The sequence below is a fragment of the Tachypleus tridentatus genome, chromosome 3 (assembly GCF_004210375.1).
Source record: "Tachypleus tridentatus isolate NWPU-2018 chromosome 3, ASM421037v1, whole genome shotgun sequence".
NCBI lineage: Eukaryota > Metazoa > Arthropoda > Merostomata > Xiphosura > Limulidae > Tachypleus > Tachypleus tridentatus.
This window is the reverse complement of record NC_134827.1, coordinates 68,854,876-68,868,040: the sequence shown is the minus strand read 5'-3', so window position 1 is coordinate 68,868,040 and position 13,165 is coordinate 68,854,876. Positions and strand designations below refer to the sequence as shown.

General features: G+C 33.0%; 2 protein-coding genes across 3 annotated transcripts in view; both read left to right on the top strand.

Annotated features, from left to right (window-relative positions):
* The first annotated feature begins 576 nt into the window (after window positions 1-576).
* Window positions 577-13,102, top strand: LOC143247065 (uncharacterized). Its single transcript, XM_076494462.1, has 6 exons — window positions 577-921; window positions 2,172-2,337; window positions 7,299-7,444; window positions 9,349-9,466; window positions 11,922-11,980; window positions 13,011-13,102. Exons 1-4 carry the CDS (start codon window positions 838-840, stop codon window positions 9,424-9,426), a joined length of 474 nt encoding a protein of 157 aa, XP_076350577.1. The 5' UTR covers window positions 577-837; the 3' UTR covers window positions 9,427-9,466; window positions 11,922-11,980; window positions 13,011-13,102.
* Window positions 13,011-13,165, top strand: part of LOC143247064 (serine/threonine-protein kinase TBK1-like) — a 32,987-nt gene continuing 32,832 nt past the window's right edge. The window contains exon 1 of one of the 2 annotated variants that reach the window (XM_076494454.1): window positions 13,011-13,127. The gene's annotated coding sequence lies outside the window, so the exon portion shown is untranslated. The remainder of the gene's footprint in view (window positions 13,128-13,165) is intronic. The other variant, XM_076494461.1, reaches the window with a different exon arrangement.

The following is a 13,165-nucleotide window of genomic DNA, read 5'->3' as shown; positions in this document are numbered from 1 at the left end:
AGATTAAACAAAAATCTAAAGGATTGTATTCACTCCTTGTTACGGCTCAATGGTATGTTTCTGGGCTTATAACACTAATAATTGGGTTTCGATATCGGCGACTGTCGCACCTCAGATAGCCCTTTTTGTTATTAACAGCAAAACAACTCTTTTTCAATACTGCATGATATTTTATTTACTTCTCGCAAAATTATTTTATTCGTCACTAAGAAAAAAACTTTCTCAATTTTACTTCCAAAGAATTTTATTATTATAAAACTAGACAAATTATCAGAGAAAAAAATTACAAGTTATGATTTACAAGTTGAAAGCTGGTAATGTATTAGAAGGCGATAAATATAAAGTTTGTAATGAAAATTGCGTTAATTGCAAACAGTTTTTTTTTCCCAAACATTCTTCTTAATTTGTCTACTTATGTTTCAAACTTAGTAGCGTGTAAAAATAACAGTTAAAGACCAATAAGATATATTGTTTTTGACAATTAGAGAGCGCTGCTGTTTATCAACCGGCACGTGATATGTAAATTATCAAAACAAGGAAAGAGTGTAATAAAAACATATGTGCTCTGTAAGGAACACATTTTATTTGTAAGAAGCAATGCAATTAAAAATATATAAAATCGAAAAAATGCTAGATTAAGCATTTTTTTTATTAAGTATAAGCGATTATAACAATCGAATATATTTAATGCTGGCTACTACAGTACAAAATAAACTTTTTAGTAACCGTGATTTCAATTTATTTTCATTGTGTTGTTGAAACAAGGCGTTGGTAAGGGTTAAAACTTTGACGTCGATAACACAACATTTAATTAACGTGTTACTCTTAATCTTATCGATGTCCTCTTCTCAAGATATTTCGGAATCGTCAACAGCCCAGGACGCTTTAAGTTTAAGCTGTTCGGCCAGATTTAGTAAAAGGGTAAACCAAATAAATTTAACTTATTTTTATAGTAAAAAACGGCTCGTTTGGGTTAAGAAAATATTTTACATACATATTTCTCTACAAGTGGGTTTTCTCGATATCACTGATTAACTTATTTTTCTTTTTAACTGTATTAAAATTTAGTTATACTGAAATTGAAACAATTTTCATGCACTATAATTAATTGGTATAGATAGTTTTACAAATTACATCTCCACTATTTAATAGTATACGTATAAATATATCTGTATATCCAAATGTCTTCTGTCAGTTGTTGTTTTTTTAATTTTTGTGAGGTGGGTGACGAGAGTTTTTAAGTTTAACCAATTGATCAAAAACATCATATCACCTATGCAAGAAAGCCAGTAATTTCTAGTTAGTTTATTCTTATATATGTATATTTGTATTTCATTCTTAATCCTCATAAATTATAAAAATTCATGTCAAAACATTAACTTGTTTTCTTAATACAAAGGTTATCTCTTTTTTTTTGTGTCATAATTAAACCTAAGTTGATTTATTAGTCTACATTAGACTAAATTCCTACTAAATTAGTAATTTAGAAAATGATGTATTCTAAACTAATTTGTGAAATGGTTGTATGGAAAAGGAAAATATGAGGTAAAAACTTTAGGTCAGATAAAGCTCAATTAAGACCAGTTGTTATTTCTAAGTGTGTATGTATCTTTCTTACATGTAAGTTATGATACTAGGTAATAATAAGCTGAGTCTTGCTTGTTTTTTTATTTTAAGTGACAATTTAAAAGAAATGGTAAAGAAGGTTAGTAGAGTAATTTAAAGAATATCCTCTGATAGATTGTTTAAGCAGAGTATCTGTGAAATGGGGAGCAACTAGCTATTAGAGAAACACTTGAAGAAATGTATTGGAGACTATACAATTTATTTATGCAGCTCAGTTGTAGAGGATGACATTTTGAAGGTCTTTCTTATGAGGCACTTGGCTAACTTTAGTATGAACACACAGATATTCATCAGAATTATGAAGTTTGAAGTATCACAGTCTCTAAAGTGATGGTATTAACTCTTGGAACATATATATGTAGCAATAAGTTTTTGAAATCTTTTAAATGCAGATTTATATTTAAGCAAATTTCAAACAATTCATTCTTCAGTGCTATCCGTTTTTTAAGAAAAATGTCATCACATGAAATATACTGTGATGTAAAATTAGACTACCATTAAGTTAGAAAATGTGTTTAGGTGTTCTAATTACATTTTCCTTTCAGTTTTCCTGTTTTGGAAGGTCATGCTCTGATTGGACCTTACTAGTTGTATCAATGGTGAATGTCTTCATTATAATTGGAATATCTGCTAAAGAGCTCCACTCATCATTACCACAGGGAACTTACGATCCCTGCTTTATCTTCAGTGTTGCAGTTTTGTTTGTAGCAGGTGAGCTACTTTGAAGTGTAATATATAAATATAGTAGTTTCTATATGTGATTGTATATAAACTTGCTATAAAAACTTCTTTTACCTGAAATTTGTTTCAGAGATTAATTTTTTTTTGCATACTAACATTTATCTCAAATGAGTACTTAAATTTTGTCAGGTTTATGACTCTTTCCTTTTTACATAGGACCATACCACACTTTGCTTTTTACTATCCCTTCTTCTTCTGAATCATCGACAACTTTACCATAGCTATGTACAGAAATACCACTTATTGTGTATTTTACACTTTATTTCAAATTATATTAGCAATTCCAATAGTTTTAGCCAACATACTCTATAAAGTGCTTTTCCAAATCTACAAAACATATATATCATGATTGTATTTCAAGTGTATTTCACTAAGTGTTCTCCCAACTTTTTGTGTTACAACAGATGTTTTTGTTTAATAAGTCTTCTTTGTAATTTTACTTTTGATGCATAAAAATTCAAGTTGATGATTCTGTGGTATTTCCATTCTTTGTATTTTATTTCATCTGTAGAGACATTTTGATAGCCTTCATAGATTTTCAGCCAATTTTTCTCTTTTTTTATAGCCCCTTGGCATATGCATTCCTGTACATGGTGAAGGGACCTTCCAGGGAAGGTTTTGTTCTTTCAGTTTACCTCCTTTGGGATCTAAACATCCACCTATTTGTTTGCTATGCATGGTGATCCATGAAGGGGAGGAGAGGATCCTGGTGGTTGAGGGATCCAACCATAACACATCACTTTGGCCTTGAATTCCTGTAGACAGGCAACCCAGGAGTGGCCCCCCTTGGGTCAATTGACTGGTCCACTTGACTTGTATCTAATTCTGGCATTTGGGTATAGTGCTCACAAAACCCTGGCTTTGCTGCAGTGTCCTTGTTTGGAATTTTAGTGCATCCCCTCGTAAGGTTCCATGGTGGGCACTGAAATATTCCCTTTTTTTATGGATCCTCAAAAATAAAAATAAAATAAAATAGTGAAAAACAGTCCATAGGTAAATGACCACGTATTAAAGATTCTGAGCAGCAATCTTCAACATCTGTAACACCTGTTGTACCACATTTCTTCATACTGCATTCTCTTTCAGACAAACCTTTGAAATTATGATTCAGACCAATGTCTTAATTTCCACATTTACATCACCATGTCCACTTGCCATATCAAGCCAGGTTATCTTAATTGCATGGCACAGCCATACATTCAAAACCCTCTTAGATGTTTCCAATGTCAGTGGTTTGGTCATTTGAAAACGTCATGTCGTGGTTCCTTGATGCATGCTCATTGCTGTGGCTGGGACCACAATTCCTATGAGTGTGAAACAGACCCATATCGCATCATTTGCAATGGCTCTCACCTGTCAAACTTTTGTTCTTGTCCTAAATAGTTGGAAGAAAAAGAGGTGCAGCATTTGAAAACAATTCATAACATTACTTACCCTGAGGCTTGAAAGTTGCTGTCCACCACTTTGTCGCAGATGTATGCACTACTATAGTGGGAGTGCAGACAGATCTCTCTGTGCCTGCAAATGAGTCGTTCTCAACCAAATGAAAAGTCTTTTGACTCCATGGTTAAAAAAGTTGATGAATCAACTTCAACACCCATCTCTGTCCCTAACATACATTTCAGCAAATCCCGAGATCCACTTTCTTTGGTTCCGGTACAGGCATTTCTTTGGGTACATCTTCTTCTCCCACCCCAAGATGCAAAATGATCATTTGTTCACGTCTTCAGTCACTGGATTCCTATTCCAACAGCATAGATCTGCCCAATCGATCCATGGAACTTGATGGACTTCCCTCGAATAAAGACAGTAAAAAAAAAGACATGGTTGTAAACAGAAGGGTTTGCCTATACATAAATAAAAATGGCCACCTTGATACAATGGAACTATCGAGGTGTACATTATAACCTGTATGACATCAAAACGCTGATTGTTTCCCACCAATCAATTACAGGAAACACTTCTGAAACCTTCCAATACAGTCACCTCTCAGCAGTTTTCTTTGTACAGAAATGACAGGCTGTGTGATGGATGAATGCATGGAGGAGTGGCACTGTTGGTTGATCAGCAGTGTCCTTGCCACTCAACACACCCTTGGAGGCTGTAGCCATGTGTGTTTCCTTTGGTTGTACCATCACTGTTTGTTCTCTCTACCTGTCACCTGGAGAGACCTATGATCAATCAGACCTTGATGATCTCATTGAACAATTGCTGTCTCCCTTTTTAATCCTGGGGGACTTTAATGGACATCATCCCCTCTGGGGAAGTGCTGATATTGATAAGAGGGGTCACTCTGTAAAGTGTATGCTCTCTGATCACAATCTTTCTCTTTTCAATACTGGTTTTCATACTTATTTTCATGCACCTATTCAGTCCTTTACTGTTATTGATCTCTCAGCTTGCTCCTCTTCACTATTCTCCTATTTTTCATGGAGGGTTGACAATAATCTACGAGGCAGTGATCATTTTCCTATAATTTTTAGAGAGACTGGCCATGGTCGATTCCACCTGACCTGAGTGCCACAATAGAAGCTGGATCAAGCAAACTGACCTTCTTTCACTGCTCTTGCAGAACTTGATCCTGCCATTGTCTGTAAGCCATCAATAGACGATTGTGTGGCAGCAGTAACTGACTGTATTATCCAAGTAGCTGCTCAATGTATTCCTAAAACTTTGACACATTTTCCACTATATTCTCGTTCATGGTGGAATCCTGCCTGGTACATGGCACGGAAGGCTCAAAAATGGGCATAGGATACTTTTTGTAGTATCCCACACTCTCGCACCACATCGCTTTCCAGCAGACCTGTGCATGTGCTCGGTGGGTAAGATATCAAAGCCTAAGGGAATGTTGGATTAAGTTCACAACTAGCATATTTTCTACCACCAGTTCCAAAGTAATATGGGACACGATTTGAAAGGACAGTGAGCAATATAATTCTGTTCTCATCTCAATCTTGCTCTCTGATGGCCAGGAAGTAGCTGATACCTGGAGCATCACTGATACTCTAGGTGAAAGCTTTTGCCAAGTATCTAGCACTTCTGCTTCTTCATCCACCTTCTTAGCCATCAAGACTCGGGCAGGATGATCACCTCTCTCCTTTCGAGCTGATTGTCTCTACAACTATAATCGTCCTTTTACACTGTTGGAACTCAGACTGGTCCTTCATTGGTCTGGCAGAAGATCAGTTGGGTCTGATGATGTACACTGTGCCATCTATCTCCTACTTCTCATGCTATTCTTCTGATTGTTTTTAACCGGATCTGGCAGGAGAATGTTTTTCCTGATGCCTTGTCCTCCCTTTCTCTAAGCCTGGAAAGGATCCCAAGATTCCTTCAAACTACTGTCCAGTTGCTTTGATGTGCTGTCTCTGTAAGGTCTTAGAGAGGATGGTCAATGTTCATCTTGTTTAGTTCCTTGAATCAAACATCCAATGTGGGTTCTGATGACAGTGCTCCACCATGCACTCACTATTATCAGGTTCTTAGTCATGTTTCAATGACTTTTTATATCCTTATAAGTTCTTTTCTTGGTTCCCTGTTACACTTTTCTGTACTTCACTCAGTTCTTTTTACATTTCAGAATTTCAAATTTCATGGGTGGCACAGCATAGATAGCTCATTGTGTATTTTGTCCTTAATACAAACAAACATATTTTCTTTTGACTCTCTTCAGTTGCAAGTTGTGATATGAATATGCACATCCACAAAAGAAACTTAGCTAACAATGTAAAATAATTTGTTAAAATTATTGTATAGTAGTATTAATTAAGCTAACATTAAAAAGTGAAAACAGATTTCACTCCATAGAATACAGATTCTAGAGACCCGCGTAAGTTATGTTTTTAAATAGAAGAAAACATGATTTGTTTGAAATAATTTAATACTGGCATAAATCTAGGATTGTATTTCTCACCAGTGTAAATTAGTTATATCAAACAAATCCACATTCATGGATTGTTTGCACAATGCACATTGAAGAAAATGTACTGTTTCTAATATTGTATAGTTGGATCAAAACAAGATGAGATGAAGAAATGTGTTGTTTGTTTTGTCCACACAGTGGGTGTAATATTGAGAGGCATAATGATGAGCCAGAAATGAAAAGTGTGTACCTTCAGTTTAAAATCCATATTAAATCATTCTTACAGTACCAGTTTTAGATAAATTATCAGATTAAATGTCCAGTCTTGCTTTTACACATATACACATTGATTAGACAAAGATTTGTATGCAGCTTTGAAAATGACCGACACTAGACATTAGTACCATTATGAAATACGTTACTTTAAAAGGGGAAACGGTTGTGATTTTGAATGGAGTTCTGGTAATTGTGGTCGTAAAACAGTTATATATCCATTATTTGTTAAATACATAACTTTTTCTTATGCTTTTAATGCTATTACTTCAACACCCAAGAGCTGAAGAGTATCTGTAGTCCATTCTTGTATTTGTATTCATCTATATGTACACTCTGAATAGAAATCAGTTGAAATATTTTGTATTACACTTGTACTGAAATACAGAATGTTATTTAGTAACTTTCTATGATTTTGTCTTTATCTAAAAAGAAATACAGCAAAATATATATGGAACCACTAATGCACATAGGTAGAAGAGCTTACATTATTTTTAATAGTTATTGCTGTTTTTTTTATAGATCTTACTACCTGTGATTGGTGTTTATAAGAGCATACATATTTTTTTTTCTAACAAATACAAATGGCTGTGTTTATTTTGGTCAACATTTATAAGATATTAAATATTTTTCTTATAGATATCACTTGTCATATGTTTGTTTTGATTGGTTTTTATAAGAGCATACAAGTTTTGTTCTAACAGATACTAGTGATTATGTGTTTATTTTGGTTAGCATTTATAAGATATTAAGTATGTAATCATATCCTAATTTTCATTTCTCAAATTTGAAGGGTTTGGATCTTGCTTCATAATACACGGAGTGTTGTGTCAGCGAGCTCACAGTGTCTACCTACATCTGGCTTCTGTTTTTCTAGCAGTATCTTACAGTATTGTTGATTATTATTTTAACGTAGAACATCGAGATAATTTTAAAATTGTAAGTATGATGTGTACATGTTTAAAACTTTAAAGTAGTAGATAAAGGGAGACAATAAGTATTGGATACATACATCCATTATTACCTGTATAAAAAATTATTTTGTAAATTTATTTCTTTTATATTTTATTTTGTATATTGAGTGAAATTATTCATATAATTAAATATTTAAATAAGGTACCAATTGCTTCTACTTAGTATATAAATGTGTAAAATATTTGCTGTATGATGTTTCAGTGAAGAAAATTAAAATTAATAAAAGTCCATGTGGTAACTGTCCACATTGATTCTTTACTACTAGGGTAATCTTTGGTGAGGTCACACAGAATCTTGTCGGTACTGACCCTTAACTACTAGGGTGGCTGTTAATAGGATCACACAGATGTCAAAGCATTTGTAGAAAAAGTATAATTTGCTAAATAACCAGTGTATTATTACTAAAATGATAATGAGTTATGAATAAATAAAAGCACATGGAGCAGATAGACTTGACCATAGTGGTTAACAGGTTAATGACATTTTCCAAATCCAGATGGTCCCATATAACTGTCATCTCTAACTAATGAAACATCTATAAAATTTATGGTAGAATAAATTAAAAGCATTATGTTAACTCATCATTAATATTCTAACTTGTTGCATATCACTTAGTAATCTTACACTTTTCAATTAGCTTGTGAATAGACTGTTCACACATTTTAAAACATATACATGAATTTCTTCCTGATTTTAAGACTCAGGACTGATATCTATATTTTGTATATATAGCAGTAAGTTTTATATTTCTTAATTAGTTTCATTTTATATATTCCTCTTTATATAAAAATAAGAAATGAAATATTTCTATATAAAATAAAAGCTAAAAGCTAGTTAGAACTACATAGTACATACATAAAAGTACATACTTTTGTGAACCTGACGATGACCGAAGAAGGTCGAAACGTTGTTCGCTCTTCTATGTAAAATATTTTCTCAACCCAAATGAGCCGTTTTTGCATATAAATTTCTCAACAAGTGGGTTTCTTGACATCACTGAAAGTACATACTGTTTATATCAAAGCACTGTTTAAGCTGTTTTCCAGCTTAAACAACATAAAAGTTAATACTGCCATAAAAGAAAGGTAATGTAAATAAAATTGCATACTTAATATAAATGTGAATCCATCTAATAATGTGATTGAAGAATATCTTTGCACATGTGTGGACAAATCAGTCACACCATCAAGTCAGTTCTCGACTGCTAGTATCAAAACTAAGAGGATTTGATGGTAGGAATATTTATAGATATATTGGTTACAAGTCAAAAGATGTAATTATTTTTATACAAATCACTAGTGTGCAATCACCTAAAGAAAGGATATTAAATTACTAGAAAGGACTTTATTTTCAAGCTAGCATAATGAGATGACACAAGCTTAAACATTTGAACTAGGCTCTAGTTGAGACAGTTTTATTTTTCTAACAGAATGATTACTGTATGTAATAAGTTGTTATTAAAAGTAGTTAAGGCTAGCACTGTAAAAACAGTTAAACTAGGAAAGATATGATTACCAAAGGATAAGAAATGGCTTTAAATTATTACATTTTTCTTGGCAATAGGTGTATAGGGATGAACTTGAAGGACAAAATAGTTCCTTGTTCTTCATAGAGCTATAGTATAATGTAATCTGTACTAGCACAGTCATGCTCACGTGAACTCAACAGTGTTGTTAACCCACTAATTTGTGGAGAATCTGGCCATTTGATGTTTTAAGAAATATCGTTATATGACAGATGACTACAGAATCAGAGAATTTTTAGCTGAGATCAAACTACTTGTTTGTTATTGAAAAAAAAGTTTTTGTTTGTCACTTTGCCAGTCAGTTTACCAATATATATATATGTCATTAACTTTTTTATTTCAGGCTAGAATGGTCATTGGTGTGGTTTTAGGAATGGTCAGTCTATATATAGCTATTCTGGTCACCACTAGGAACAGTTAGACAGAATTTGCAATAATTGGAGCTTCAAATGGACTGTTAGGTAAATTTGTTTGTTTTCTGCTTTTTGGATAACTAAGATCTTTAACTTTGTTTTTAACCATCATTAGTGAGTGGTATTTCCAGTATAACTTGTTTACTGTTGTTTGTATTGCTATTCACTCTAGAGTGAGTGATAGTGCTGGGATCAATTGTCTGTGAGTACACAAAATTCATCTTTCTTATGTTGAAACTAATATATAAATAGAGATGTATTTCATTGTAATAACGTGAAACAATGAGAACACTGTGTGAAACAAAACAAGGTTTTTGCAATGGTAGTTATTTGACTTAAGTAATGTACTTAAGTTTAGGTAGTACCTAAACCTATTTTGGAAACTTTTTAATAGAAATGGGAAAACTAGTTATTTTACTGTTTTTTTGTTATTTTTTTAACATTTTACAAAAATAAAAATCATAAACTAGCTCTTTGTGTATTATCCTTTGCAACAACTTACAAATTGGAAGACAATAAACATTTCCTTTTGGTGTTTCATGGTCATAAATGGACCTTTCATTACATTTATTAGATACAAAGAAGAGGATGAATTTTTTTTAAAACTCAATTCTGATTGAGAAGAAAAGTTCTAAAACTACACCCCCCCCCAAAAAAAAGAAGTGGAGATAGGAATTTATATGCAAAAACGGCTCGTTTGGGCTGAGAAAACTTACATAGAAGAGAACTCAGCCCCATATAAATTCTCAAAGTGGGTTTCTCGTCATCACTGAAGTGGAGATAGGGCCAATTATAGTCAACTGTGTTATTCTGTTAATTTTTGTAATTTAGCAAGAAATTTGTTCATCTTTCTGTAATGGTGGTAGTTTTATTCATCTTCTTTATGACATCTTATAGACTGCTAAATCTCTCTGTAGCTCTTGCATGACATCTTCACTTTGAGTCTTTGCACTCTCTTTTTTTTGTTCTTTGGATGATGGGTTCTTCACAGTTCAGAGCACACACTTCTCTGCTTCTACAAGATACAGCACAGGAGGAATTCCTGGTTACAGTGGGGAAGTTATTCTTGTCCCCTCTCATTTCTCCATTTATTTGCTAGAGCATTCCTTCCAACCTCAGTCAAGTCCAGCCTCCCTCCACTTCATTTTCAGGTTTTTGTTAAGCAGTTCATATGTCCTTCATCTCACTTTTCTTGCAGCACAAGATGTTCTAAGTCTTTAGGAATGTAGGCTTTTCTTTAGAAGCTCTCATTCCCATGATTTGGGCTCATATGTTTTCCCTTTGGTGTACACTTCTAGTTACTTGGAACTTTTTTATTGGATCCCTGGCTTGGTGGTTAGATAGAGACTAGAACACAGCAGGAGTGCTGCTTACTCTATCTCATATGGATTAACCTCTGTTCACAGACTCATCTTTAAAAGGTTGAGGTTTTTACCTCATCTTGTGGGAGATTTAAGTTCTCAGGTTGATTAAGGAGTTTTCTCTCCATATTGTGATTCTCAAGCCTTTGACAGTTCATTGAGCTTTGTTCCACTTCCTTCCTCTCCTACAGGAGGGCGAAGCGAGTGATTATGGTACATTCTGACATCTCCAGACAATATCAATTCCAGGTTTGTGTTCTCAAAGCAAACCCATTCACCAAGCTTTCTGCTTGGTTTCTATGTTGTGTGCCTAAACTGGCCCTTACACCTTTGCAATGTGGAATTCTAACTTAGTGTGAAAAGAGGTAAGACTGTATTGGAAGTTAATATATTTCATACACTGAAAATGTATTTCTGATAGGTACTTGCCTCCTTTCACACACTTCCTCCCCATGGCTGGTGTTCTTCCTTTAGAGCCTGCCAATTATCAAAAGTGAGGATTAACTGGGAATTACTAAGGCTGTGCCAATATATATGACATGATAGTATTGGTAGAGAGTAGTCACATGTTCAGAAACAGTGCAAAATTGATAGGGTTTATAAGCTGGTGTGCTGATCAGGAAAATAGTTTAGTAATGCTTAGAAGGTAGAAGAATAGCTTGGTGTGAGAGAAGATAAGCAACTAACAGAAATACAATTTTGGTGTAGGAAAAATGTTAATACCTAATTTTTAAAACTTCTTAATAAGACTTTTTGGCAGCCATTTCTTTATGTATCATATTCTTTTCCATTTTTCTTCCTTAATATCTGTGATGCCTTCTTGAGTCATAATTATTGTCATAAAACTTTGTTTTTTATTCTCTGTGCATAGGTTAATTAAATTTTAAACACTATTTTTGTTTTAAATTTCTCTATAAGACCATCTTGTGATTGGTTCTTCTAGCCCTTTATTATAAGACTTTTTATATTGATTCTTCAAACTGTGAAGTCTTCCTTTGTTTAGTTCTTCAACTGCTATGATATCTTGCAATTGGTCCATTTTTACTTCTTTGTTGTTTCAGTATTGTATATTTTCTGGTTCTGTTTTCTTTAATTACTTTTGTTTCATTTGATGCAGAAAAGATGTGCTTTTTTTTTTTCAGAAATGTACAAGAAACTGTGTTATTTTCTGATGCTATTAAAACTGGACCTTGAAGCAGGAGTAAGTTGTCACATGGTTAAAAATGAGCAATTAATAGCATACATGATGTAGAAGTTAAATTTTATAATGAGAACAAAAGTCAGTTTAATGAAATTTAAACAAGACCTGTGCATTCTTTGGGAACCAGTGTAATTTTTATACTTAAATGTACTGAATAAGCATATGTGCAGGGACATATTAACTAACAGGTATTCAAGGATTGAGCCTAGAGAGCAATAAATTGAGGGGTGGATCTTAGGGAAAGAAGTTCTTTTTAATTTGGGAAGGAAGAGATGCATTTAAAACTGGGCCTAGAGTGCCAATTAACTTTGTCCCAATATATGTGTAGATTTACTTTTATTAAATAAAATATATTTTATCTTTTCTTGAAACTAGCTCTTCAGATTTGACAAAGTTAATATATTCAGGTCAAATTTACCATCTTAGAAAACAGTAAAGATTTAGGTATTCAGAAATTACATATTACATAATAAATATATTTCCAGTTTTGTCAATTTAAATATATATTCTTATATAAATTGTTATGTGAAATCCCATTAACTCGTAGCAAATGACACTGGAAATACAATCTTACCATTTACTTCTAGGCTCATGGGACAGTGTAATTTCACGTGTATGGTTGTAGTAGTTAAGCTTAACTTTTTGAACTTTTCAGTAAATATGATATTACATTAAATTGTAAAGGTGTATGAATATCTTAGAAATGTGGTGAAATATTGTGTTTTATTTAATAGAGGCCTGTATTGTGGGAGAAGGTGTTATAAAATACAAAGCTCTGTAGTGTGGCAGTTAGAAGTGAAGTATTTAAATCAGTAATTGGTTATAATATGATTGGAAAACTTTATTTCAGGATCAAGAGAATTGTGTAGGTTTTATAATCATTGAAATAGTTACAATTTCCACACTTTTTGAGGTTCTGTAATGTTTGTATAATTGTTGTACATGCCAAATAAACATTTAAACACATCAGTCATTATAGACCATTTTTGAAAGTGTACATTTGGTGATGAAGTGATTTTTATTTGTTTAGATTCTCCTTGGAATTCTCAGTTTGACAAAAGACCTCGAAAATAAATTATATAATATTCTTCTTCTCACTGGGATCTTAGTTTATTCACTGGCCATATGTATCATTGGTAGTATTGCTGTAAGTATATAAATTCCTAAAATGGAACATCTTCTATG

Bases quoted from the DNA above. Each gene is read 5' to 3' on its own strand.
- LOC143247065 (XM_076494462.1), top strand. From the start codon at position 838: ATGTCCTCTTCTCAAGATATTTCGGAATCGTCAACAGCCCAGGACGCT. The intron at 922-2,171 runs GTAAACCAAATA...TTTTCCTTTCAG, and splicing joins CGGCCAGATTTAGTAAAAGG to TTTTCCTGTTTTGGAAGGTC. The intron at 2,338-7,298 runs GTGAGCTACTTT...TCAAATTTGAAG, and splicing joins TGCAGTTTTGTTTGTAGCAG to GGTTTGGATCTTGCTTCATA.